The sequence below is a fragment of the Physella acuta genome, unplaced genomic scaffold, assembly GCF_028476545.2.
Source record: "Physella acuta isolate Inbredline_101_S28 unplaced genomic scaffold, ASM2847654v3 ptg000105l, whole genome shotgun sequence".
Taxonomy (NCBI): domain Eukaryota; kingdom Metazoa; phylum Mollusca; class Gastropoda; family Physidae; genus Physella; species Physella acuta.
The window spans coordinates 1,080,234-1,107,414 of NW_026731625.1; the positions used below are offsets into that span (position 1 = coordinate 1,080,234).

Consider the following 27,181-nt stretch of genomic DNA (forward strand, 5'->3'; position numbering starts at 1 on the left):
AATAAGTTTTTAAACTTTAAATGACGATTAGTCGACTTTCAGCCCGGAGTGAGTAGCTCGCTGAACGGTTTTAAAGGTTGACGACCGATGATGCTAATACTAATATAAATATTTAATAAACTAGTAATAAACTAAACGGATTTTACTATTTTACCCTTGCTAGAGCCTTCAAACAAGTTGTAAGTACCATTTTTAAAGTTTCATTTCCATTTTAATAAATAAATTTTAAGTTTGAATGTCAGTTTGGTTAAATTAGTACAAGTTATTAATGTAAATTTGAACGATAGTCCACGGTTTTAGTGTGAAAGTGTGTGAACTACGCTTGTACACATGATGACCGATGTGTTTAGACGTGAAGCTATTTATTAACTATTTAATTCAGGACATTCTAGGGACTTAAAATATGGATGCACTTAAGTGACTTAACTATTAGATGCTATTGTAAGTATTGTTATTTAGATCTAGATTCTAATTCTTTAAAATCTATCGAATGGGATTAATGATAGGGTCGTATTACTAAAGTTAAAAGTTTATCTGGACCATCACGTCAAAATTATCAATCGACAAATTCAAAATGGCCACCAGACAATCCTGGTTATTATGTGGACGGAGTCAATTATTTACAGGGAACGAAGGTTAAAAACTTATAACTTTCACAAAAGAAATTTATAATTATGATAACTATTTTTGTAAATAGATTTGTATTCATTTATTTAAAACTAAAGGCACTAAATTTTTAAGGACTAATGTAATTCATTTTTTATTTTCTGTTGTGCACTCAGATTCTGATTCCCCTGCTGAATAATGTGAAATGGTCTGCGCCAGTCTCCTTAATAAAATGTACCAGATCAATTTTTAAATGGTGGTGCAATTTATGAAGATTGTACATGTGACTTAGTTTTAAATGTTATATTAGTTGTAAGTGTAAGTAGTACTAGTAATGTTTCTCATTATTTATTTTATATGCATAAAGTAACAATGAAGGACAGTTAAGTTGTCCAATAGGATGTTGAGAACCACAGTATGGCACCTTCATCATTAGATATCTCAACCAGTGTGGCACAAGGAACGAATATTTCATTCAGTAGACCTACTACCACTATAAGAATATACTATCAAGTATGAATTATTTTTAACGAAAAGGTGTTTTCAGGCTTTTTCATGTTTCCAGCTATAGATATAGGACAAATAGTAGGCCTGGCCTACACAATAGGCTAGTAGTAAATTGAATTATATTTTATTAATCACTAAATCAATTGTTTATTCCACAGCTGGAGACATTTATGATGGCTTATCCAGAACTTTCCTTACAAGGGAAGGGAAGAAGGCCACACCCCCCCCCCAGTTCCCAAAACATATCGATTACTTTTGATGCCCCACAAGATCAAGGTTTAGGGAAACAAGACTTACAAAGTCAAAAATGGCACTTTTTGAAAATAACTTTTTTACTAAATTTTGCCTTTTTAAAAATTGCATAACTTTTATTTTTTGAGATATTTTTATAAAATTTGTGTCATAGAGCTTACAATTAAAAGTTCTTTCAGAAAATACTCACTACAGAAGTCTGCAATCAATACTTAATTTCAGTTTGGACTACCTATTTCATGTATTTTATCTTTATCATTGGTTATCTCAAAGCAATTAGGCAAACCACTACAGGTCTAACTCTAATACATTTTAATACTGTCACTGCTAAGACATTACTTAAGAACAAATCCATTCATCATGGCAGTCAGTTGTCTAACCAATTGTTTCAAACATTTCTACACAAGTTTGTGGCTCTACACAGTCCACCTGCTGTTGAGTAAGGGAGACAACCAACAGTTTCAAACATTTCTACACAAGTTTGTGGCTCTACACAGTCCACCTGCTGTTGAGTAAGGGAGATAACCAATTGTTTCAAACATTTCTACACAAGTTTGTGGCTCTACACAGTCCACCTGCTGTTGAGTAAGGGAGACAACCAACTGTTTCAAACATTTCTACACAAGTTTGTGGCTCTACACAGTCCACCTGCTGTTGAGTAAGGGAGACAACCAACTGTTTCAAACATTTCTACACAAGTTTGTGGCTCTACACAGTCCACCTGCTGTTGAGTAAGGGAGACAACCAACTGTTTCAAACATTTCTACACAAGTTTGTGGCTCTACACAGTCCACCTGCTGTTGAGTAAGGGAGACAACCAACTGTTTCAAACATTTCTACTATTGCTTTTCCAGTCAAATGTTTCCATAATTTCTGAATATTCTAGATACTTCTGACACAATGAAAACATAGATATCAACTAAGTTAAGTATTAAATAAAAAAGAACTCTTATCACTATGCATTTAAAAAAATCATTTATCAAGTAATAGAAGTACAATTTCATCAAACAATACAACAATAGTTGACACATAATGGAAGGTTTCCTAATCAAAGGAGATCTTTTAAAGGTTTCTTATAAACAACAATACTAAAAGCAGTCTTTAAAAGATACATTAAATGTACTTTTGTAAAAGCTGACAAAGTCCAAACAACTGTAAAGAATTCTGTTCTACAAGACAGCTCATGTAGAGCTCAGGTGGTGGGACTTGGGTTCTAACAAAACTCAGTTTTTTTTTATTACAGTCAACAGTGAACTTTGGAAAAATAGAGACCTTTACTTCAAGGCACAATATGTCATGAGGTTACACACTCTCAAAAATATCACAATGTTCGTTAATTAAAGCCACGCACATAACAGATAATCCTTTAGAATAATGGAATATTACAAATTTTCTTCCATCTGTCCAATTTAGTTAGTTCCTATCAAAATGAATAGTTTAGATAGGTCCTAACAAAAAAACTGATGCCATATTGCAGCTCTGAAATATTAGTGTCTATACATATATTACGGGTCGATTCTACTCACATTTTTTGTGTGTAAAACTTCTCTGCTACAATCACATTTGTTATGATAAAATAGCTAACTCAAGTGAGAATATTAAACCTAATATTCAACTCATAAAATGAATACTGAAGATTTGAAGTCTCTAATTTCAAAAGCCAAGACCAAATTTCTTAATGACTAGTCAAAGATTTTCTACCAACATAATGATCAGTGGCGTAGCAAGGTCGGGTGTCACCCGGTGCGGCACTTAATGGTGTCACCCCCCCCCCCCCCACCCCAGAGGCATAGAGACCCTTCCCAGGGACAAGCTTTCAAACATTCGATTTGCACCCCCCCCCCCGAGTTTTTCTCTATATATTTTGCTATTTTTTGCCTTGGTGTCACCCCCCTAAATGGTGTCACCCGGAGCGGCCTGCACCCCCCGCCCCCCCCCCCCCCCTCGCTACGCCCCTGATAATGATCCACTCTGGTAGATTTTCTACCAACATAATGATCCACTCTGGCAGAGCTAAAGCTAGCTGGGCATTATTTCTCTAAGTTGAATGGCTTGAGACTGTAGAGATATATCTGCTGATGTCATACCACTTGGATTTCGTTGCTCTATCTGACCATTACGTTGATGTCCATATTCAAATTTGATGCGGAGCTCACCTATATGACATCGAGGCAAAATGTCAGGAATCCATTCAATAATAAAGGGTGTGGATTCTTTCTGCTCATTCGATGGGCCTGGTAAAGGAATAGATCAATAGATGTGAATTCATCAATAGTTTCATCAACAGAAATGGGTTGAAAATTGTAAGAGAAAGGCAAATGTCTGCAATCAAAACTAGAAGAGAATAAATGAGGCCCCTATCATTCATTTAATGAAAAGAGTAGTCAAGAATGGTTTTTATATTTCTCCCATTGAAGCTAAAGGAACAAAATCTAACTTGCTCCATTAATATTGTATTAAAAAACTATGTCTGTGCTCCACAAACTCAACCATAAGGCACTGAGTGGAATAGCCGGTTTGTTGTTTTGTTTTACAATCATTTGCTATTATTGGGGTGCATTTCAGAAGCAAGTACAAACTAATATAACTTTAACTAAACAGTACAGACTAGTCTACTTACGTACCAACTTTCAAATATGTTTTCAATTCAAAAGGCCGAATTGGTGTGTGATTTTTTAATTTAGTTTCATTGAACGCATCAGCTCTTGGCGCTTCATAAGGATCATAAGTACCATCTCTATTTTCTACAAAACTACGAGTGAGATCCAGTGTTATCTGAGGGCAATGAGAAACAAAGAGACCAATAAAAATAGGTTCAAGCAATGGATCTGGCAATTGTAAAATGATTTTTTCCAGTTTTAAGACATCAAACCACTAGACTTCCATTATTAACCAATACAAAAACATTTTCATTTTGTCTAAGTCTTATTCTCAAAAACATTTTTTAAAATATAATCACCAGAAATAAAAAATGATTAAATAATGTATGCAGATCTGTTTTGAAATCAAAGTTTTGAATGACTATTGAATCAGGAACAACATTATTTTTGTTATCAATTTTTCAGTCAGTCAGTAATTCCCATAAATGTTTTTTGCTTTTATTCACATAACTAAGTGGTTATGATTTTTTAAAATAGCTTTTTGTTCTTTAAATCCTGTTTAGTTACATAACTTACAAACCACATTACATTTTTAGCTAGTTGAATAATCAATAGCATTAAAAAATGTAAGTTAATCGAACAAATCAAGTCAACTGTCTTATATTTGTGCAAAGGTGACAAAAAATATTAAAATGATCTCATATAATTTAATAACACTGCAATAAGTATGAATAATTTCTTTAGAAAGTGTTGGTGGTTTGATGTCAGTGAGGAACAACCAAGTGAAGGCTACCCATGATACAACGGTCAGTGAAGGCTACCCATGATACCCAGTGAAGGCTACCCATGATACAATGGCCAGTGAAGGCTACCCATGATACAATGGCCAGTGAAGGCTACCCATGATACAATGGCCAGTGAAGGCTACCCATGATACCCAGTGAAGGCTACCCATGATACAATGGCCAGTGAAGGCTACCCATGATACAATGACCAGTGAAGGCTACCCATGATACCCAGTGAAGGCTACCCATGATACAATGGCCAGTGAAGGCTACCCATGATACCCAGTGAAGGCTACCCATGATACCCATTGAAGGCTACCCATGATACCCAGTGAAGGCTACCCATGATACCCAGTGAAGGCTACCCATGATACCCAGTGAAGGCTACCCATGATACCCAGTGAAGGCTACCCATGATACCCAGTGAAGGCTACCCTTGATACAATAAATTGAAAACTGGCATTAAACAAATGTAACACTTGCGCAGCATTTAAACTTACGCCATGTATACTAATCATATCTAGGAAAAAACTCCAGCAAGTTAATATTATATGAAAACATTTTTCCCAGCAGAACATGTATACTAACTTGCAGCAAGTTCTTTTTTCTAGATGTGTTTAGTATACATGTCGCAAGTGTAAACACGGCATTATGATGCAATACCAAAACAAGAAATCTCTTCAACTTGCCTCCTGGGAATCAAAGATTTGTTTGACTTGTGCAATGTTTGTAATATGCCATGTATATTTTGTAAAAGTTCCCAGTGGTAATGCTTCTTTTCTAACAAAACCTGTGGTGAAATTGGGCAACCGTTTTTTTCTAGTCCCAGCTGAAATCCTTTGTTGCAAGCAGTCAAAAAACACTTGCGGGGCATGAAAAACTAGGGGATCAGGTGTACCTGTGTGAATAAAACCAACATATGGCTGTTATGTCATAATAAAACAAAGATTGAGATGTTATGTCATCATAATAAAACCAACATTAGGTTGTTATGTCATCAAAATAAAACCAACATTGGGCTGTTATGTCATCATAATAAAACCAACATTGGGCTGTTATGTCATCATAATAAAACCAACATTGAGCTGTAATGTCATCATAATAAAACCAACATTGGGTTGTAAGTGTTATGTCATCATAATAAAACCAACATTGGGTTGTTATGTCATCATAATAAAACCAACATTGGGCTGTTATGTCATCATAATAAATCTAATATTGGGCTGTTATGTCATCATAATAAAACCAACATTGAGCTGTTATGTCATCATAATAAATCTAATATTGGGCTGTTATGTCATCATAATAAAACCAACATTGGGCTGTTATGTCATCATAATAAAACCAACATTGGGATGTTATGTCATCATAATAAAACCAACATTGGGCTGTTATGTCATCATAATAAAACCAACATTGGGATGTTATGTCATCATAATAAAACCAACATTGGGCTGTTATGTCATCATAATAAAACCAATATTGGGCTGTTATGTCATCATAATAAAACCAACATTGGGTTGTAAGTGTTATGTCATCATAATAAAACCAACATTGAGCGGTTATGTCATCATAATAAAACCAACATTGGGATGTTATGTCATCATAATAAAACCAACATTGGGATGTTATGTCATCATAATAAAACCAACATTGAGCTGTTATGTCATCATAATAAAACCAACATTGGGATGTTATGTCATCATAATAAAACCAACATTGGGCTGTTATGTGCCATCATTTCTCTGCACCTGTTTCAACAGGTTTAAAAACAAAATTCAAATTGCTTACATATAAATCTAGAGTTTGTTTTGTACTTACTCATCCACCCTACCCACCCACCCACTCAAACTTTTTTCTGCTATATATTAGTACTCACAGTACTCACTATTTCAGTATCTAGTAGATCTACTATTAAGTATTTAGATCTAGAAATTAGCGTGTTTGTTAGTCATGATTTTATTGTATTTTTCTCCCTAATTGTTATTGGAAGCATAATTTAAATAGTGTAAGTAAACTAGGAAAGGGAAACATGTGCCAAGCGGAGATAATCGCTTTCCCCCGCCTTTTTTTCAATTCAATTTATTACTTTTCTTTATTAATTATTAAATCTTTCATGAAAACGGGACGGCGGAACAGGACACAATTATTTTGTAAAAAAGCAGAAGAATTACTTTTATTGCACACAGTAGTCCATTAATGACTTCACGTAAATTATGCTAACTGTACCCCAGCCCATATTGTCATTATTAATAGTCTGACAGCCACACCATGAAGGACATTAAAAAGTTCCGTCCAAAGCCCCAATTATCCCTCACCCTGACAAAAAATATTTTTTAACGATTGCCTGCAACCTCTGACCAATTGATCCAACGTGACAAATAGTTTGGGGTCAAATTGAGAAGTGTCCATGCACAATCACTCAATAAATAACAATTTTAAATAGTTGTAGCATAACCTGATCATAGAAAGTTTACATGCCGTAGAATAACTAACAATTTCCCATTCCCCTCATCCAAAAAAGTAATAACTGAGCAAACAGGATCATATTGTAAAAAGTGGATTTCAGTGGCAAAAATGGAATAGTTAAGTATCTAATAAAACTGATTTGTATGTTAGCCTATAGCACATTCCAGATTTTCAGTAATGTCTTTAGCTATTAATTTTCTTTATGATAATGAATGCAGGCATTAGCAAATTTTCCTGTTTTTTTTCTGGTTTACTCTCAAAGTTAATGGTTCCAGATCTAGATCCACCACTAGACTGCCCTGTGAGGTCACAGCAAGTTCAGACAGGCCCACAAGAAAATCTCAGGTCGCACTGACCAAAATGTCGGTGTGATGTCAGGTAGACAAAGGCAAGTATCGGTCAAAGGTGCATTTATAAAATATTTGTTTAGTCCTGCAAATTTGTACCCTGCTAAAAATTATTGTCTACTTGATAAAGACTACTACATTTAAATTTTAAATCTTATACTAATCTGATTATCTGTTAATCAAGTTTCCAGTGTCAGCTAAGAAAACTGGCGGCGTAGTAATGATGATAATTCTAGGTTAACACAGCAGTGGATATTGTACCATCTACAAATGGGCGACTGCCAGGAAGTCCATAAATGGTAAAAATGCTATTGAGTCTTGATGATAAATACAATTTCTTGAATGACAAAATTTTCAAGTTTAAAATGTTCTTAGTTGTTTTTTTTCATACTACAAACCCAGAAATTTAAAAACTCCAATCATGCAAATCCAGAAAGTGAAAAAAGTATTAGATTCTCAAATGAGTAAATATGGGATATCTGAGAAAGGTGGCACCCCTGGATGTTCTACTAAAGCTGAGTCCCTGAGATGTGTTGATAGTTTGTCTTGTCACATGCTGTTGGAGACTTACCAGAGAAACCATAGTGCATAGTCTGGTTGATTCTTTCTGTCACACTAGCCAACCACTGCTGGAAACTGACAGAGGCTGAGTACTCATCTATGGTTGCTGGATAGGCTGCAATAGACAAGAGAAGCATTTATTACACGCACTCAGTTCTCAAAATATTTGCTCATTTCACACTCACTCAGTTCTCAAAATATTTGCACATTTCACACTCACTCAGTTCTCAAAATATTTGCTCATTTCACACTCACTCAGGTCTCAAAATATTTGCTCATTTCACACTCACTCAGGTCTCAAAATATTTGCTCATTTCACACTCACTCAGTTCTCAAAATATTTGCTCATTTCACACTCACTCAGGTCTCAAAATATTTGCTCACATCTCACTGACTCAGTTCTCAAAATATTTGCACATTTCACACTCACTCAGTTCTCAAAATATTTGCTCATTTCACACTCACTCAGGTCTCAAAATATTTGCTCACATCTCACTGACTCAGTTCTCAAAATATTTGCTCATTTCACACTCACTCAGTTCTCAAAATATTTGCACATTTCACACTCACTCAGTTCTCAAAATATTTGCTCATTTCACACTCACTCAGGTCTCAAAATATTTGCTCATTTCACACTCACTCAGGTCTCAAAATATTTGCTCATTTCACACTCACTCAGGTCTCAAAATATTTGCTCATTTCACACTCACTCAGTTCTCAAAATATTTGCTCATTTCACACTCACTCAGGTCTCAAAATATTTGCTCACATCTCACTGACTCAGTTCTCAAAATATTTTCTCATTTCACACTCACTCAGTTCTCAAAATATTTGCTCATTTCACACTGACTCCGTTCTCAAAATATTTGCTCATTTCACACTCACTCAGTTCTCAAAATATTTGCTCATTTCACACTCACTCAGTTCTCAAAATATTTGCTCATTTCACACTCACTCAGGTCTCAAAATATTTGCTCATTTCACACTCACTCAGGTCTCAAAATATTTGCTCATTTCACACTCACTCAGTTCTCAAAATATTTGCTCATTTCACACTCACTCAGGTCTCAAAATATTTGCTCACATCTCACTGACTAAGTTCTCAAAATATTTGCTCATTTCACACTCACTCAGTTCTCAAAATATTTGCTCATTTCACACTCACTCAGGTCTCAAAATATTTGCTCATTTCACACTCACTCAGGTCTCAAAATATTTTCTCATTTCTCTAACTCCGTTCTCAAAATATTTTCTCATTTCACACTCACTCAGTTCTCAAAATATTTGCTCATTTCACACTCACTCAGGTCTCAAAATATTTGCTCATTTCACACTCACTCAGTTCTCAAAATATTTGCTCATTTCACACTCACTCAGGTCTCAAAATATTTGCTCACATCTCACTGACTCAGTTCTCAAAATATTTGCTCATTTCACACTCACTCAGTTCTCAAAATATTTGCTCACATCTCACTGACTCAGTTCTCAAAATATTTGCTCATTTCACACTCACTCAGGTCTCAAAATATTTGCTCATTTCACACTCACTCAGGTCTCAAAATATTTTCTCATTTCTCTAACTCCGTTCTCAAAATATTTTCTCATTTCACACTCACTCAGTTCTCAAAATATTTGCTCATTTCACACTCACTCAGGTCTCAAAATATTTGCTCACATCTCACTGACTCAGTTCTCAAAATATTTGCTCATTTCACACTCACTCAGGTCTCAAAATATTTGCTCATTTCACACTCACTCCGTTCTCAAAATATTTGCTCATTTCACACTCACTCAGGTCTCAAAATATTTGCTCATTTCACACTCACTCCGTTCTCAAAATATTTGCTCATTTCACACTCACTCCGTTCTCAAAATATTTGCTCATTTCACACTCACTCAGTTCTCAAAATATTTGCACATTTCACTCACTCAGTTCTCAAAATATTTGCTCATTTCACACTCACTCAGTTCTCAAAATATTTGCTCATTTCACACTCACTCAGGTCTCAAAATATTTGCTCACATCTCACTGACTCAGTTCTCAAAATATTTGCTCATTTCACACTCACTCAGTTCTCAAAATATTTGCTCATTTCACACTCACTCAGGTCTCAAAATATTTGCTCATTTCACACTCACTCAGGTCTCAAAATATTTTCTCATTTCACACTCACTCAGGTCTCAAAATATTTGCTCATTTCACACTCACTCAGTTCTCAAAATATTTGCTCATTTCACACTCACTCAGTTCTCAAAATATTTGCTCATTTCACACTCACTCAGTTCTCAAAATATTTGCTCATTTCTCATTTCTTTCAATCATTTTAACAAATAACAGTTGAGACACAAATTGCTTGATCAAGTAGTCAGACATTAGCAGCAAAGATCTCACCCATTCTTTTGGGGGCTTGATACTTAGTTGTCTGCTGCTGAAACTGAAACTGTACTGCGTGGGTTGTTTCCTTCACTGGACTGGCTTGTTGGGCAGAGAACAAACTCACTGGTAATGGCTGTTTTTGTTCTTGTAATGTCAGAAGTGCACTGCTTGCTTGGGCTACAAGAACCAATGTTCAAAATTCAACCGTTATTTCAAAAAGCAGAAATAATAATATTGATACAAGAGTATAATAAGGCTTTCTAATTAACTTTCATACTGCAACCTTGTCTAACCAGGTTTAATCTAAAGGCATACCAATGGAGTCTTCTTTTTTCAACTTTTTATCTGGCGCTGGTACCAGTAAATCCTCCTCTGATTTAATAACTTCTATGGCATCTGTATCAGCAGTGACTGTAAGGGTATCTTCCACTTGTTGGTACATGGCTAGCACTTGATGCTCTGGGCTAAGAGTTGCTACTAGAAAAAACAAAATCACACTTAAAAGTTCTGAATCAAACTTAAATTACTTATAAATAGGGAGAATATGACAAGTATATAACTAAAATGAAATAATACAAGAATACATACCTTGATCTAAATTTATATAATGTGAAAATTCTTCCATCAATTTTTCATCACTAGCAAAAGCACAAATGCAGGCATAAAAATGCACACAACGCTTAGATACATCTTCTCTTGCTGGTGAATTTCTAACCTTTAATTGGAACAATTTTAGAATATTTTAATTGCTTATATTACAGAAATACATTATCTAGTTAATAAAGTTTACAATTAAGTAACAGGAAATAAGATGTTTTTCTTATATTGGGTGGTGTTTTTGCAGGCAAAGAAGATTTGAGTGAGCATTGAATGAATGAAAGAGGACTGATAGACCAACACAAAGTCTCTCAGACATGTAGCCTTGCTAAAGAAAGGATCAATTCTTGATATGATCACTACTGAAACTCTGAAATCTTGGTTTAGTGAGTGCAATCTATTAAAAAAATATATTAAAATTCAAAACAAAAAGAGATATTAGATCACATGAATGTAACAAAAAATATCTTTGATGCCATGAATGTGAAGAGAATTGAATGAGGAGATTATATAGAGAATTGAGTGAGGAGATTATATAGAGAATTGAGTGAGGAGATTAAATGGAGAATTGAGTGAGGAGATTATATAAAATAAATTAGTGAGGAGATTATATAGAGAATTGAGTGAGGAGATTATATAAAAAAAATAGTGAGGAGATTATATAGAGAATTGAGTGAGGAGATTATATAGAGAATTGAGTGAGGAGATTATATAGAGAATTGAGTGAGGAAATTATATAGAGAATTGAGTGAGGAGATTTATATAGAGAATTGAGTGAGGAGATTATATAGAGAATTGAGTGAGATTATATTCACCTTAAATGCTCTACATGTGCACTGGAACTTATAGTAGGGATGTTGTCTATTCCGCATTGTTTCAAAGAAAGCACAATGTAAAAATCCTAAAGGCTGTTTAGCAGTCACTTTACATTTGACTACCATGATATTTTTGGTCACCCTTTGTACAACAGGCCCTGATGTTTCTGTGGCTAGGAGCCATATAGCTTGTCTCATTTCATTAGATACCTGTAAACTGTTTAATATTGAATTCTTTAAACCTATAGGTTGTGCTTGCTGAGTGCATTCTATTGCTGAGCGAATATGAACACATGTCTCCATTCCCATTTTCAAATTGGTACTAGAATCAGGGGTTTCGTGTCGATTACAACTCTCAACGTAACACATTGATGTGGCTATAAGGAGACTGGTGTCATATACAGTGGCCGGGTTCCCGTCTACATCTTGTATATATGGGAGTTGAACAAAGCCTCTGTAATCAGGCCCACGGTCTCTCAAGCGCACAGAAAACAGCTGGTAATTTGAACCAGTTAAAATCTTCACTGACTCAGCACTATGGCCTTTTTTCCTTTCCCTTTCTTTAAACACAACGTCACAGTCTTTATTCTTGCAGCTGATTCCGCGTGTACCATTGAAAGTTCCACATTTAGGACACTTGCGAACTCCTCGAAGGGTTGGTTTACCTAAGTCTCCAAATGGATGTTTTCGCTTGTCAACTCCAGCACTTGGTTGAGTATTAGCCATTGACTCAATTAGGACAGCTTCAAAACTCTATACAATGATCAGAATCAAAGTGAAAGGAATATTAAAATGTTGCCAGCACATTTGATTCATCAAAACACATTTAAATTTCAAATGATTCAATTATAATCAATGTGGATGATACAAGAAGAGTTTTCAAGTGATGTGTGGACATATTTTGATGTAGTTTTCCTGTATTTACAGTCTATCACATGGATGATAAGCAGTATTTAGGAATATTAAGATCAATGTGAGCACATTTTAAAAAACAGTATTTATAAATACTAAGATATTTTACTTGATATTTCTATTTTACTTGATATTTCTATTTACTTGATATTTCTATTTACTTGATATTTCTATTTACTTGATATTTCTATTTTGCTTGATATTTCTATTTACTTGATATTTCTATTTTGCTTGATATTTCTATTTACTTGATATTTCTATTTACTTGATATTTCTATTTTACTTGATATTTCTATTTTACTTGATATTTCTATTTTACTTGATATTTCTATTTTACTTGATATTTCTAAGCTGCTATTAGAACCAGGGCCCTTGTGGCCATGGATGCTTTTTGGACCCGGCATTAAGTTTGGTCACTCTCATAACCCATTTTCAAATGTATAACTTTCATGTTTATTTGAATTGTCTTGCTAGTATTTTGTTGGTGTTTTTTGTGAGCTAAATAGCCCTGTGGATTTGCTAGTACTAAGACCTATGATTTCAAAATAACCAAAGTTTCAACCATAACAAAATAAATATTAATAACAAAAGTATTAAATATTGCCCATTTAATGTGAGGCATTACAGCCAGGTGGAGAACCCTGTGCCTATTAAAACCTGAAGTTACAGATTTGCAACCCAACTGCACTGGAAATTTTGTATTTTTACCAGGAAAAACCAGAAGAATGTGTTGTGCAAGATGAAAATTTTTCAACTAAATGTTTTTTTAAAAAATATCATTTCTAGATTTAGATTTTTAAACATGCCAATTCAAAACATCATTGCTCCAATGATCTGCGCTCGACATTGCTTGTCAGTGGAAGAAAAATGCTGACATGGTTTATATGCCAGGTCCTAGTAGATTAGATCTAATGGCAGCTGTGGTTAAAAAAAAGGGTAGACCTGGATTCTAGATATAGACAGCTAGTAGAGAACACATAGCGAACACACATAGTGAAAAAAATCAGAAGTCCTGATTTCAATTGTAGCTATTTGACTTAGAAAAAAGAAATGTATAGTAATACTCCGCAACTATTCTACTGTAATAATATGTTTCATTTTGTATTCCTATGCATAGAATTTAAGATATTCTTGTTTTAATAGCTTACATGCTAGGAATGCTTTTTTTTTTTCCAAATTTTTACAAGTTAGCCAACACCTGTACTTTGCTTGCAAACACAGAAAATTAAGTTTATTTACAATAATTTAAAGCTTATTGAATGAATAAATATATACATTATATGCATTTAGATAGTGTTATTCGTTGTTGTACAGTAATTTAATAATTAAAATTTATTTTTTTGGGTTTAAATAATTAAACATTTCGCAAATCACATCAGAATTGTATCTTAAAAAATATTTTATAGCATTATCCAACAAGATCAATCACCTAGCGTCACGTTACCACATACTCCGCTGTGCAGAACAATGTGTTGATAACCACTACAGAGCGTTTCAGTCAGATGGCGGCTGATGTGTTAATTTTTTATTTTCATTTCATTTTAGAATGTATGGATGGCTTTATTAGGAGGTAATTTAAATAAACGTCGTGATTTCAGGAATACAGCTCAGGGTCCAAATTTAATAGGTCCATTAATAGACCAGGAAACTTAGTTCAACTTTGCGGTATGATATCTCCAAAGGTATTTAACTTATTTTGACAATGAAATATATATATATATATATATATATATATATATATATATATATATATATATATATATATATATATATATATATGTATATATATGTGACTAGGGTAGGCCTAGCCACTAGTTACAAATCTGATAACGAACGAGAAGCCGAGACGCAGTATGAAATCTGATGCAACTATAACAGGTGGCTTATTGGATCGGTCTGATAACAACCTCAAAGCCAACGCGTGCTATTTTGGGAAACGGTACGAGAAGTTTCAGACGAGCTGTCAACTTTGATGGATGGGATGCAGATGTGTTAGTAAATCGGACGGTACGTCAGAAACTGCGACATTAGTATTCGGATACATCGATTACAAGTATCGATTACGGAGGAATACAAGTACGGAGACGAGTACGGATACAAGGCATAAATAGGAGGGGACGACTGAACTCGTTCTCTCTCTTCCGTCGTCGTCGCTTGCTTTAGATCAGTCAGTCTGTGTGACATACTCAAGTTGGTTATATTGTGTTAAGAAGGACAATAGACATGTGGATTCAGTTATATGAAGCCTAGTGAGGACTGTTAGGGGGTCAGTTGATTCAGACTATTATTGTGAAACATTTCTGTTGATTCATTGTGTTATATTGAAGCATTTCTTGATTCATGTAATAAAAGGATCAATAGCGAACCTGCATCTTCGAGTCTTTCTACTGTGGTCGATGTTGTGTAGCATGAGTGGTTCAACTCGTTACAATTGGCGTTGTCGGGCAGGATAGACTCGGGGAAGGTCACATTGGGCGTTGCGAACAGGAAAGATGCAACTAGCCTAGGTCACATTTGGCGCTGCGAGCAGGATGAATTCAACTAGACTTGCCGATTTAGGCACCCATAGTCAACCTTGTGCATAACTGTGTTTTGTGTGTATGTGAATTCGGACATTCAGGAACTGTGAAAATTGAGGAACGAGGAAAATTTTTTCATACACACACGGTAAGAAAGAACTCTTTTGTTTTACTTACGGGATAAAATGTCTACTCTGGACGAGAAGCAGACCCATATAGTGGTCCTACCCAGAGAGTCCCACATTAACAAATTTTACGGGGACGGTGATCCCACTTTAACCAACAGGTTCAGTGAAGAGGTCAAAGCGGCCTGGGCCTCGAGAGGCATGTCACCAGAGGAAAGATTAAGACTGCTGATGGGCAGCATAGGAGAGACGGTTAGGGCAGAGGTCAAATGCCTTGATAAAACCATCCAATCAGATCCGGATAAGGTGCTGGATCTGATTATGGAGACCTTTGGGGAGAGACGGTCGGGATCGCAACTGCTGGCAGGGTTCGTAGGCTTAAGGCAGAGAATGGCGGAGAGTGTGATGGAGTACTCACACCGGATGAACAGTGCCTTTGATTCGGTAAAGGTCAAAACACCGGACATTGATGTACGCCTACTGAGGGACCATTTCATTGAGGGGCTGGCAACCCCGATCCTAAGAAGAGAGTTGAAAGTGGAGGTCCACAAAGAACCGCAGTTGACCTTCCTTCAGGTCAGGAACTCAGCGATCCGCAGGTCCGAGGATGAGGACCAATCGAACTGTTCGGTGGACAAAGTTTCTGTACCTGAACAGAGACAATCCCCACCCACAGGGGCCGACACGATGGAGACCATGATGGCTCAACTGTTGGCCCACCTAGATAAGGTTGACCAACGTTTGGAGAGGTTAGAAAGCAGGTCAACAGCTGAGAATCAGGAAAAGAACGGGACAAAACAGGGACGGGTTGGACGGCCGCGTCCTGCCAAGCCATCACTCCAATGGACGGCCGACGGTCGACCAATTTGTTTGTCTTGTTCACAACCCGGACATATGGCACGGTACTGCCAGGGAAACGGTCGTCCTCTGTAAGGCAGGGCCAGGCTACAGAGGGGCGAGGGTATGGCCCAAGAAGCAAATTGATGGGAGTCTGTCCCGAAATGGTGATTAAGATTGGGGACATCGCGGTGAAGGCAATTGTGGATACAGGCTCCCAGGTGACGACAATCACGGAAAATTTTTACACCAAATGGATGAAAGGAAAAGACCATAGGTTGAGGTCTGACACATGCATGCGCCTGACGGCAGCTAATGGACTAACCATTCCATACTGTGGTTATTTTCTGGCGGATGTCGTGGTGGCAGGACATAGGTTGAAGCAGGTTGGGGTGTTCGTTACGAAACACAACCTAGAGACAAATGTGTCAAATATACCTTGCCTGTTGGGCATGAATATTCTTGGCCAGTTGCCAGAATTTCTTACAAATATTGTCGGATCGACCACACCAGGTCGGGGATCCAAGTTGGCCAGGTTTGCCAAGACCAGAGGAAGGACAGCAGTCCCGGCAAACACGGTCAAGGCAATCACATTACAAATTGGTGATAGAAGCGTGAATGGTGATGTGATGATAGAACCATGTGGCGCCGCACTGAGGGCAGGCGTCGTGTTACTGCGGACATACACATCAGCGGAAAATGGACTAGTTCAAGGATTAGTGGCAAATGTTTTGGATGAAGAAATTTTTATACCACCTAATACTCTGGTAGGAGTACCACAGAACGTCGAGGTACTAAGGTCGGCACAGTGTATCGAACTGAGCAATACCAGCAGTAATGAAGTAACAATTAGGTCGGTCAATGTGACGGCCGAGGTGAAGAAACAGGATGGCCGATCATATACATTCCCGGAAACTGAGGACCCAAAACTAAATGAATTGCTGAATAAATACAGTGATATATTTGCCTCGTATGAGGGTGATTTGGGGTACACGGAAGTAATCAAACACCAGATACCCTTACTACAAGACAAGCCGGTGGCGCAACCTTATCGAAGATTACCACCGAGTCACTACTCGGCGGTGAAAGCACACCTGAATGACCTACTAAAAAAGGGAATTATTACAACCAGTACGAGCCCGTATGCGGCACCGATAGTAGTGGTAAAAAAGAAGTCAGGGGAGATAAGACTGTGTTGTGATTACCGGAAATTGAACAATATCACAAGAAGGGATGCATTCCCCTTGCCTCGTATTGATGAATGTCTTGATGCGTTGGGGGGAGCAAGATTTTTTTCTACCTTGGATTTGGCTAGTGGCTACCACCAAGTGGCCATGCACCCCAACGATCAACATAAAACTGCATTTATTTCTCCACTGGGACTGTACGAGTGGACCCGTATGCCGTTTGGTCTAACTAATGCACCTGCTACATTCCAGCGAGTAATGCAGAGTGCTATGAGTGACTTTCTATTTCAAATAATGTTGGTGTATTTGGATGATATTCTAGTTTACTCAAAAACTTGGGAGGACCATCTAAAAAGATTAGAACAAGTGTTTCTCCGTCTTAGGGAGATAGGAGTAAAGCTGAACCCAGACAAATGCTGCTTTGGTTTGAAATCGGTACATTTTTTGGGTTACGTGATTTCGTCGGATGGCATCGCCACTGACCCAGATAAAATTGCAGCTGTTAAAGAATGGAAACAGCCAACAACTACAGTAGAGGTCAGATCATTCTTGGGCTTTGCTTCCTATTATAGAAAATTTGTGCCTGGTTTTGCAAAAATTGCCGCACCATTGCATGACTTGGTAAACAAAATGACAAAGAAACACAGTAAGGAGAAAAAGAAAGGTAAAACACAACTGATAGGTGAATTATGGACTGATGAATGCCTGAACTCGTTTAAGCTATTGAAAAAGGCTTTGACAGAGGCGCCGATATTGGGATACGCAGACTTTGACAAACCATTTCGGCTAGAAATTGACGCCAGCTCTAAAGGTCTGGGAGCTGTGCTATCACAACAACAAAAGCAAGGTTTCAGGGTTATTGCGTATGCCAGTCGAGCTCTGAAGGGATCAGAGAGGAACATGACAAATTACAGCGCCATGAAACTAGAACTTTTGACATTAAAATGGGCTGTGACTGAGAAATTCAGGGACTATCTATTAGGTGCTAAATGTGTGGTATACACTGACAATAACCCCTTGAGCCACCTAAAGACAGCAAAGTTGGGATCCATCGAACAGCGATGGGCAGCAGAATTGGCACTCTTTGACCTAGAGATAAAGTATCGCCCGGGGCGGTCCAATGGCAATGCGGACGCCTTATCAAGGAATCCTTACGAGAGACCGGGTGATGAGGAAGAAACACTGACAGGAATATGTGAGGTCAGAGCGTCAACAGATATCCCTCATGGGGTACAAGTGATGCAGAACGGGCAGACCGGGGTGGAGCACATATCCACGGAACCCGGACATATGGACAATAGTGATTTTAATTGCCTTAATCACCAAAAGATAAGAGATGCCCAGAGAACGGATAGTGGCTTACAACCGCTATTGAAATACGTCCAGGAACAAAAATTCCCAGGAAGAAGGGAAAGAGAACAATTTGGTCGAGAAACAAAGAAAATACTGAGTCAGTGGGACCGTCTCAGTATAGAGGATGGTGTTCTCATGCGGAGAATTCATGACCAAATTGATGGGACAATACACCAGGTGGTGGTGCCTGGACAGTTACGAGAGGAAGTGCTAAGGTTGGCACATGACAGGGCAGGACACCAGGGTCAGGACAGGACGCACAAAATATTACGACGGAGGTGTTACTGGCCCAATATGGAAATGGAGGTCAAACGCCATTGTGAGGCTTGTGTGAGGTGTCAGCATGCGAAAATGCCAGTTGTCAAAATGAGACAGCCATCAGGACACCTACTAGCGACAAAACCACTAGAGATTGTGGCTATGGACTTTACGTCGTTGGAGCAATCATCGGATGGGACGGAACATGTGTTGGTAATGACTGATGTATTCACCAAATGGACGGTGGCGGTGCCCACGCGAGATCAGACTGCCAAAACAGTGGCAAAGGTCTTAATAGAACATTGGTTCATCAAATATGGCATACCAAGACAATTACATTCTGACCAAGGAAGGGCTTTCGAGTCAGAAGTAATTAACCAACTGTGCAGCCACTACGGGATCAACAAATCTAGAACAACCACATTTAATCCGAAAGGAAACGGACAATGTGAACGGTTCAACCGCAGCATGCATGATTTGCTGCGTACGCTAGAACCTGAACAGAAAAAACGTTGGCCTGATTTTCTCCCAGAGTTGGTATATCTATACAACTGCACACCCCATGCCACAACCGGCTTTACGCCATACATGTTGCTGTTCGGACGGGAGGCTCGACTCCCTCTTGATTTGTTCCTAGGAAAAAGGGAGAGTATGACTGGCTCATACACCGCACTGGAATATGTGAATGAACATATGAGAAGAATTAGAGAAATGTACAGGGTAGTACAGGAAAGACTAGAACATGAAGCACGGCGAAGGGAACCGCCGGTACAGACAAAGGACCCGCCACTCAAACTGAAGGACAGGGTATTACTGCGTAGCCACCCGTTAGGCAGAAACAAAATCCACGATCTCTGGGGACAGGAGATATGGCAAGTCGTGGAGATGCCTAAAGTAGCAGGTGGCCCCTTTAAGATAAGACCCATCGATCACACCAAACCGGATCGGTGGGCGAATATTGCTCAATTAAAGAAATATTGGAATAGGCAAGAAGAGCAGTTACACACAGAGAAACCCAAGAGAATTAGGGAACCGGAAGTTACAACGGAAATTCACATACCCATCCCGGAACAATGTCACCATCAACAGAACAACAGCGTTACACAACGGGAGGATATCGGCAACAATGAGGATCCCGGTCCCTCCAGAAGCAAAGAGACAATAGACCATCAGAATAGTGGTCCGCGGAGAAGCTTGAGGAACAGGAAGAATACGAAATTTTTTGTCAGCAACCATCAATTCTTTCATGGTCGCGCTGGTAGGAGAACAGACTGTTCAAAAAGTCATAAAGGTGAATTGGTGAAAGCACCAAACGGAAAAGGTGGATGTGAATTCTAGAACTGTTTTGTGTCTCAGGAAGACGATGTAGACACAGTTGAGATGTGAAATAGGTATAACTGTCAATCGTATACGAATGGGACGTCGTGGACAGTGAGTGGAACAATAAAATTTTTTTACGATTATGCGATTGACTCTGGAGGAGTGCACCTGCCAGGCGTTGTTTGTGGTTGAAAACACACAAAAAAAGGCAGGGGTGGATGTGACTAGGGTAGGCCTAGCCACTAGTTACAAATCTGATAACGAACGAGAAGCCGAGACGCAGTATGAAATCTGATGCAACTATAACAGGTGGCTTATTGGATCGGTCTGATAACAACCTCAAAGCCAACGCGTGCTATTTTGGGAAACGGTACGAGAAGTTTCAGACGAGCTGTCAACTTTGATGGATGGGATGCAGATGTGTTAGTAAATCGGACGGTACGTCAGAAACTGCGACATTAGTATTCGGATACATCGATTACAAGTATCGATTACGGAGGAATACAAGTACGGAGACAAGTACGGATACAAGGCATAAATAGGAGGGGACGACTGAACTCGTTCTCTCTCTTCCGTCGTCGTCGCTTGCTTTAGATCAGTCAGTCTGTGTGACATACTCAAGTTGGTTATATTGTGTTAAGAAGGACAATAGACATGTGGATTCAGTTATATGAAGCCTAGTGAGGACTGTTAGGGGGTCAGTTGATTCAGACTATTATTGTGAAACATTTCTGTTGATTCATTGTGTTATATTGAAGCATTTCTTGATTCATGTAATAAAAGGATCAATAGCGAACCTGCATCTTCGAGTCTTTCTACTGTGGTCGATGTTGTGTAGCATGAGTGGTTCAACTCGTTACAATTGGCGTTGTCGGGCAGGATAGACTCGGGGAAGGTCACATTGGGCGTTGCGAACAGGAAAGATGCAACTAGCCTAGGTCACATATATATATATATATATATATATATATATATTTATATATATATATATATATTTATATATATATATATATATATACATACATACATACATATATAAGCCGGCTGGTAGTGTGTCAGTCCTTCCATCATAAATGTTCACTGATATTAATTTGGTAAGAGAGTTAAAATATACTTATGCATCAAGCAGAGATATGTCAAGTTTGTATGATGTTAGTTTATGTGATCTGTCCACTGAACACATGCGGATCTGACAATGTAGGTTAGGCCTAGCCTAATGTTATTTACTCTCTGGTTGTGTTTTATGAGCGAGGTCAATGAAAAACTAATTTTTTTAGTCCAGTGTCACATGTTTTATTATTTTAAGGGCAGCTCTTTTTAATAAACATTGTCTTACGGGAAGCGATGACAGCACTGTACAGCTTGTGCTTTTGTGTCTGTCTAAAGGACAAACGTATATTATCATGGGAGAATAAATGTCAAATTTATGGGTTTTGTAAAAAAAATATTTGAATGTTAAAACATTAATTGAGATAGTAAAAATCAACAGGAAAATCAACAACTTGTGTGTATTCTTGTTAAAAAGTGAAAATTTGGGGGGAGTCCCTAAAATTTGGGAACACGCTAAGGCCTCAAGGCTTCAATTTTGGTACTCTTGAGATAAACCCCACCACGTCCTTGTTGCTAACACTAGTATTTATACGAAAGTGCACATGTTTGATATTTTGAAAAAAAATGGGAAAAAAAATTGTGATTTATGCATTAAAAACAACAATTAAGTTGTAAAGTGTTCACTGCAATGTAAGTTACTCAAATTAACTCGTCTAGTTCTAGTAGTGAAGACACTGAAAAAATTACAGTACTGTTGACTGAGTACAGCGCTAGATATCTAGCTAGATCTAGATCCACACTCTTAAGTTCTACAGTGTCAGTCAAATTGAGTCAACTCACTCACAGAATCAACTCAATGTTAATTGTTAGTAGAATCTAAAATCTAGATCTAGTCAACGACTACACACACTCAACTACCAGAAGTGGAAAAAGTGTACCAACAGTCCAGAATATTTAGTAGGGCCTAATATTTACAATTTAATTTAGCCTATTGCTTCTTACGTTCCTTATATTTAATAAGGTAATCTATTGTTTTAGGTACGTAAAATCGCCCGCGACTAGTAATGTGAAAAACAGGTGACTCTTTAAATTTTAATAATTATTTCACATTTTGAGGAGGATTTATGTTTTGAAAAATACAAAAATGTTTCCTTCTTTCATTTATGTACCTGTTTTTAAACAATTGAATTAAAAATTTTCAGTAATAAATAAAGACTAGCGATGTTTCCAACAGATGCAACCATGCTCATTTACTATAGCTAGGGACTTGGATGAAATTTCATTTTAAAAAAAATAAATAATGTAGTAGCACCAGTTTATAGAGCTCATTTAGACAAGAACAAAGATACTTTTATTTTAATTTTAGCTAAAACGGTTACGAAGTTATGAATTTTTAATGTATTTAATTTTCGGGTTTTTTTAATATGGGGTTTTCTCAATTTTTTGCTTCCCTACTTTTTTGGATGCGAACTAAAATCTCTGTAACTTTTTAAATAGCAGGTATTTTTTAATGAAAATTCACTAAGATCAAGCTTATGATATCAGTAAAAGAGTAAGATAAAAATAATTGAATTGGATGAGAATGATCATAAAAAATAATGTTAACAAAGAGGGTCACCCCCCTAAAAAATTTTAATAAGCGTCTTTGATAGGCTACACACAATCTGTTGCCAAATTTTTATTATATGGAATATCTTACTGAAAATTGGCCTGAATAGTGCCAACACTGTATACATTAACAGAAAGTCAAAATATTTTACTTAGCTTATGTGGTTTTATTACAATGTTGGACAAAATAAAAAAGTCATTTTTATTCTGCGCAACTACTTTTTTTGCAAGAAAGAAGTATAATGTTGAGCTGATTTTAGATTACTTTGCTTATATGCAAGAAATATTGTAAACATGAACATTATTATATACTTTGATATTTCCTTTGTTCAAATTTGATTTTAAAAATATTTTATTTAATGAAAAAGGGGTTTAAACTCATATACCCCCCTTAATTTTAAACAATAAATTCTGCTATAGGCAACACATAATCTGTTGCCAAATTTTTATTATATGGAATATCTTAATGAAAATTGGCCTAATTGGTGCCAACATTGTATACATCCACACAAAGTAAAAATATTTCACTTAGCTTATGTGGTTTTGTTACAATGTTGGTCAAATTTAAAAAGTCATTTTTGTTCTGCGCAACTACTTTTTTGCAAGAAAGAAGTACAATGCTAAACTGATTTTAGATAACTAAAATGGTATCTAAATGTTGTCAATATGCTTGATATTTCATCCATGTTATGTCTATGTTACATAGAATTGATATAATTTAATTTACAATTATTGTTGAACAAATAATTTAATAATTGAAATGATTTTATATTGGTGGAGTAATGATCACCATTTAATGTTAAAGGTAAGTTTTATAATTTAGAAACATGTGTCATATATTTAAGTGACATCTCATGCTGTGTGGATAACATGTTTAAGTCTGTTAGCTTGTATCACTTTTTTACTTTAAAATAATAATCATTAAAAAAGTTTTAAAAAACCCACGTTTTCTGATTGAACTAAAAAGTAGAAAATAAACGCTATACATCACAATAATGCAAGCGATCACTCTACTATAAGCGATGAAAAACGTGGGGCGCCGAAGTAAAAGTTATATTACTATTGATTAGATAATACTATTGACTTTTATTAGGGAGCTTGTAGAGAGTCAACAGTATTAGAAACTGTAAGAAAATCACGGCGCCCCACGTTTTTGATCGCTTATAGTAGAGTGATCGCTTGCATTATTGTGATGTATAGCGTTTATTTTCTACTTTTTAGTTCAATCAGAAAACGTGGGTTTTTTAAAACTTTTTTAATGATTATTATTTTCTACTTTTTAGTCTTTGTTTGTTTGCATTAAAATCTTGCTATCGATTTTATCTTTTCACTTTTTTTTGGGTAAACGAAGACAACTCGTAAAAAGACAACTCGTAAAAAGACAACTCGTAAAAAGACAACTCGTAAAAAACACGTTGTGTGAATACGTTACTGACTAGAACACATAGATTTGAACCCGTGTCGAGTGGGATAGCAATCGTGTGCCCAACCACTCGACCATATCGTCTCCCCCAAACTGGCCTACCTCGTGTAAGTTTAAACTCGGTTCAAACTAAATTATCTGTCCCTAAGCCTGTGGCGAAGTGGGATCGTTCGCTTCACTGCGCGCGAGGTACGCGTCGCTCCTGTAAGTTTAAACTCGGTTCAAGCTAAATTCTCTGCCCCTAAGCCTGTGGCGACATGTGATCGTTCGCTTCACTGCGCGCGAGGTACGCGTCGCTGGTTTTTTTTCTAATGGCTAGCAGAGGAGAATTATATATATAGATTATATAGCGGTCTAAAATGCTCAATAAAATGTTTCCATTGATCAATTTAGTAATAATAACAATTGAATATTCAATGGTCATCCAAAAGAAAGCTTCCCTGAAAATTTCAGCGCGCTAGCTAACTGGGAAGTGCCAGAAATTTCGATCGCAAGATTTGATTGGAAAGACAAACACACAAACAGAGAAAGCAAGTTAAAGAAAACGTGGGAAAATAACACCATCAATGATTTAAAAATGAAATCTGATTAAACATCTACTGAAGCTGTGTCTCCTCTGGCTGATAGCTTTTAGAACTAATAAAAACCAGCAACATCCATTCTTAAGTGGACCTATTTCTCCTTCATTGAAGTTGCTTATGAGTAGATCCACATCCTTTGATTCTCTATCCCCTTGTGAACTGGTACATTTTATCTAGGGCCAAGACTAGTAAAAAAGCAACTGAGATGTATACTACAGCAAAAATACAGTAGTATCATATGTACTTCAAATAGGCCTACAGATGAAGACAGAACATTGTACAAGGATTGTAGTAATTTAGTAATAAATCTAAAACGAACAAAGTCCTAGAGCTATAAAGAAAATATAGGACTCCTAAAATGTTTGAATATTAGTAATATTGGTAATAAAAATTCGCTTGAAAAGCAATCAAAAGGCTATATGTTTAATATAGAATTACCCTATTGGCCTATATTTTATAGACCAAATGATAGGCAAATGGAATTTTATATTAGATTCTAGATCTAGGCCTATATCAAGCTTTAAAATTTAAGAAAAATGTGGAAAGTACACAAGTTACTATAATGATAGCTAATATAAAATACAGAACTCATTCAAGAACAATATAGATCTATATCTAGGCCATACAATTAAAATGAAACAATAATTCAACTTGAAAAATTTCGCAGAAATCTATTTTTAGATCTAACTCAAAATTACAAAAAAAAAAATCTAAATAGAAAATATGCGCACAAAGTCAACAAAAAATCATAGTTTTATCAATATAAAATATAATTCTATAATTTAAAATGATTTTAAAGTCAGATTCGTGTGGATGTTGCTGGATTTACAAATCAATTCAATTGAGAGCAATGGCGTCATTAACAACACAAGTACACTTCCGGTTTAAACCTCTGTCTTTCCCGGTAGTCGTAAAATGGCTTAAGCCTATACTTTCTAAACTATTTATAAAAAAATACTTTGCTATCGATTAACATTATGAAAATTTACACACATAAAGAAAAATGGTGATTATGGTCGGAGGGCTTTTTATTGGCCTTCTTGGTTAGTAAGTTTTTATGGTACAAAGAGTTTTACGTAGCCAAAGTTTGGCTCCAAAAATCCATTTTCACCTTCAACAAAATCTCAAAACAAAAATACCGTAACATATGAAATCCATTTGTTTTTCAGAATCAGTCATCAAATTATTAGTAGCATCGGCGATTTATAATAAAAAAAAAATTTTTTCGATCATCACCCGCGACCGCACGGCTAAATCGACGAAACTCGGTATGGGCAGAAAACTCTCGTTTTTAGTGCCTCAAAATCTACGTCATCCAAGTCCCTAACTATAGCAGCCATCTTGTTTATTTTTTTTATTATAATCTTATAGCGCAAGATTCAGAATTCAGGGGAAGCCACTCTAACTTACGCTTTTTATATAGCAAATCCTGCTAGCTAACACTGCTGTTTAAAGTTAATTAATTTCTTGCCTATATTGAGGCTATATTCAATTCAATATTGATATATTTATTATTTAGCCATTGATTTAGGTTATTATTCATTTATCTATAATATTTGACACAAATACATCACAATATACTTATACTACTAGATTCTATACTTCTATTAATAATTAAAGTTAAAGCCTTGACAATGAGGTAACTTTTTCGCACATTACTAGCCGCGGGCGATTTTACGTACCTAAAACGATAGATTACCTTTAATAATAATAAATATTAATAGAGATTTAGATCTACTTCTTATGCCTTAAGTCTTAACTTATTTTTTTTTTAATTTTCTTTTAAAATTTAAAAGTAGGGCCTATTGATTTAGAATATTTTAGTTTTTAGATTTAGTGATTTAGAATCTAGATCTAGCTATTCTCGTATTATTAGGCCTAGATCTACTATCTACTTATTAGTAATAAGTTATTACTAGATCTATTAGTAAAACAAACTTTAATAAATATTCTAAATCGTTTCCTTCAGCTTTTACTTCCGTCAGCATTAAATTAATATTTTTTACTATTTTTTAGCAATCTCATTAGTATTGAGATTTAATGCTGCGAAACATTTGTTTCCATTTTCATGTTTATATATTCGCCATATTGA

The 27,181-nt window shown here is 36.3% G+C and overlaps 1 protein-coding gene across 4 annotated transcripts; it reads right to left on the reverse strand.

Moving 5' to 3' along the window:
- Window positions 1-3,313: 3,313 nt before the first annotated feature.
- LOC131932302 (uncharacterized protein C2orf42 homolog) lies at window positions 3,314-27,181 on the reverse strand. Of its 4 annotated transcripts, none has more exons than XM_059289183.1 (9): window positions 27,096-27,181; window positions 11,917-12,669; window positions 11,093-11,219; window positions 10,820-10,981; window positions 10,520-10,681; window positions 8,138-8,242; window positions 5,440-5,648; window positions 3,990-4,140; window positions 3,314-3,599 (listed from the first exon to the last, which is right to left on the reverse strand). In XM_059289183.1, the coding sequence occupies exons 2-9, from the start codon at window positions 12,640-12,642 to the stop codon at window positions 3,385-3,387; spliced, it is 1,857 nt and encodes a 618-aa protein (XP_059145166.1). In that variant the 5' UTR covers window positions 12,643-12,669; window positions 27,096-27,181; the 3' UTR covers window positions 3,314-3,384. The 4 variants fall into 4 exon arrangements, with proteins under 4 accessions (XP_059145166.1, XP_059145182.1, XP_059145156.1 ...); XM_059289199.1 differs by having other exon boundaries at window positions 10,820-10,978; window positions 27,028-27,181; XM_059289173.1 differs by having other exon boundaries at window positions 27,028-27,181.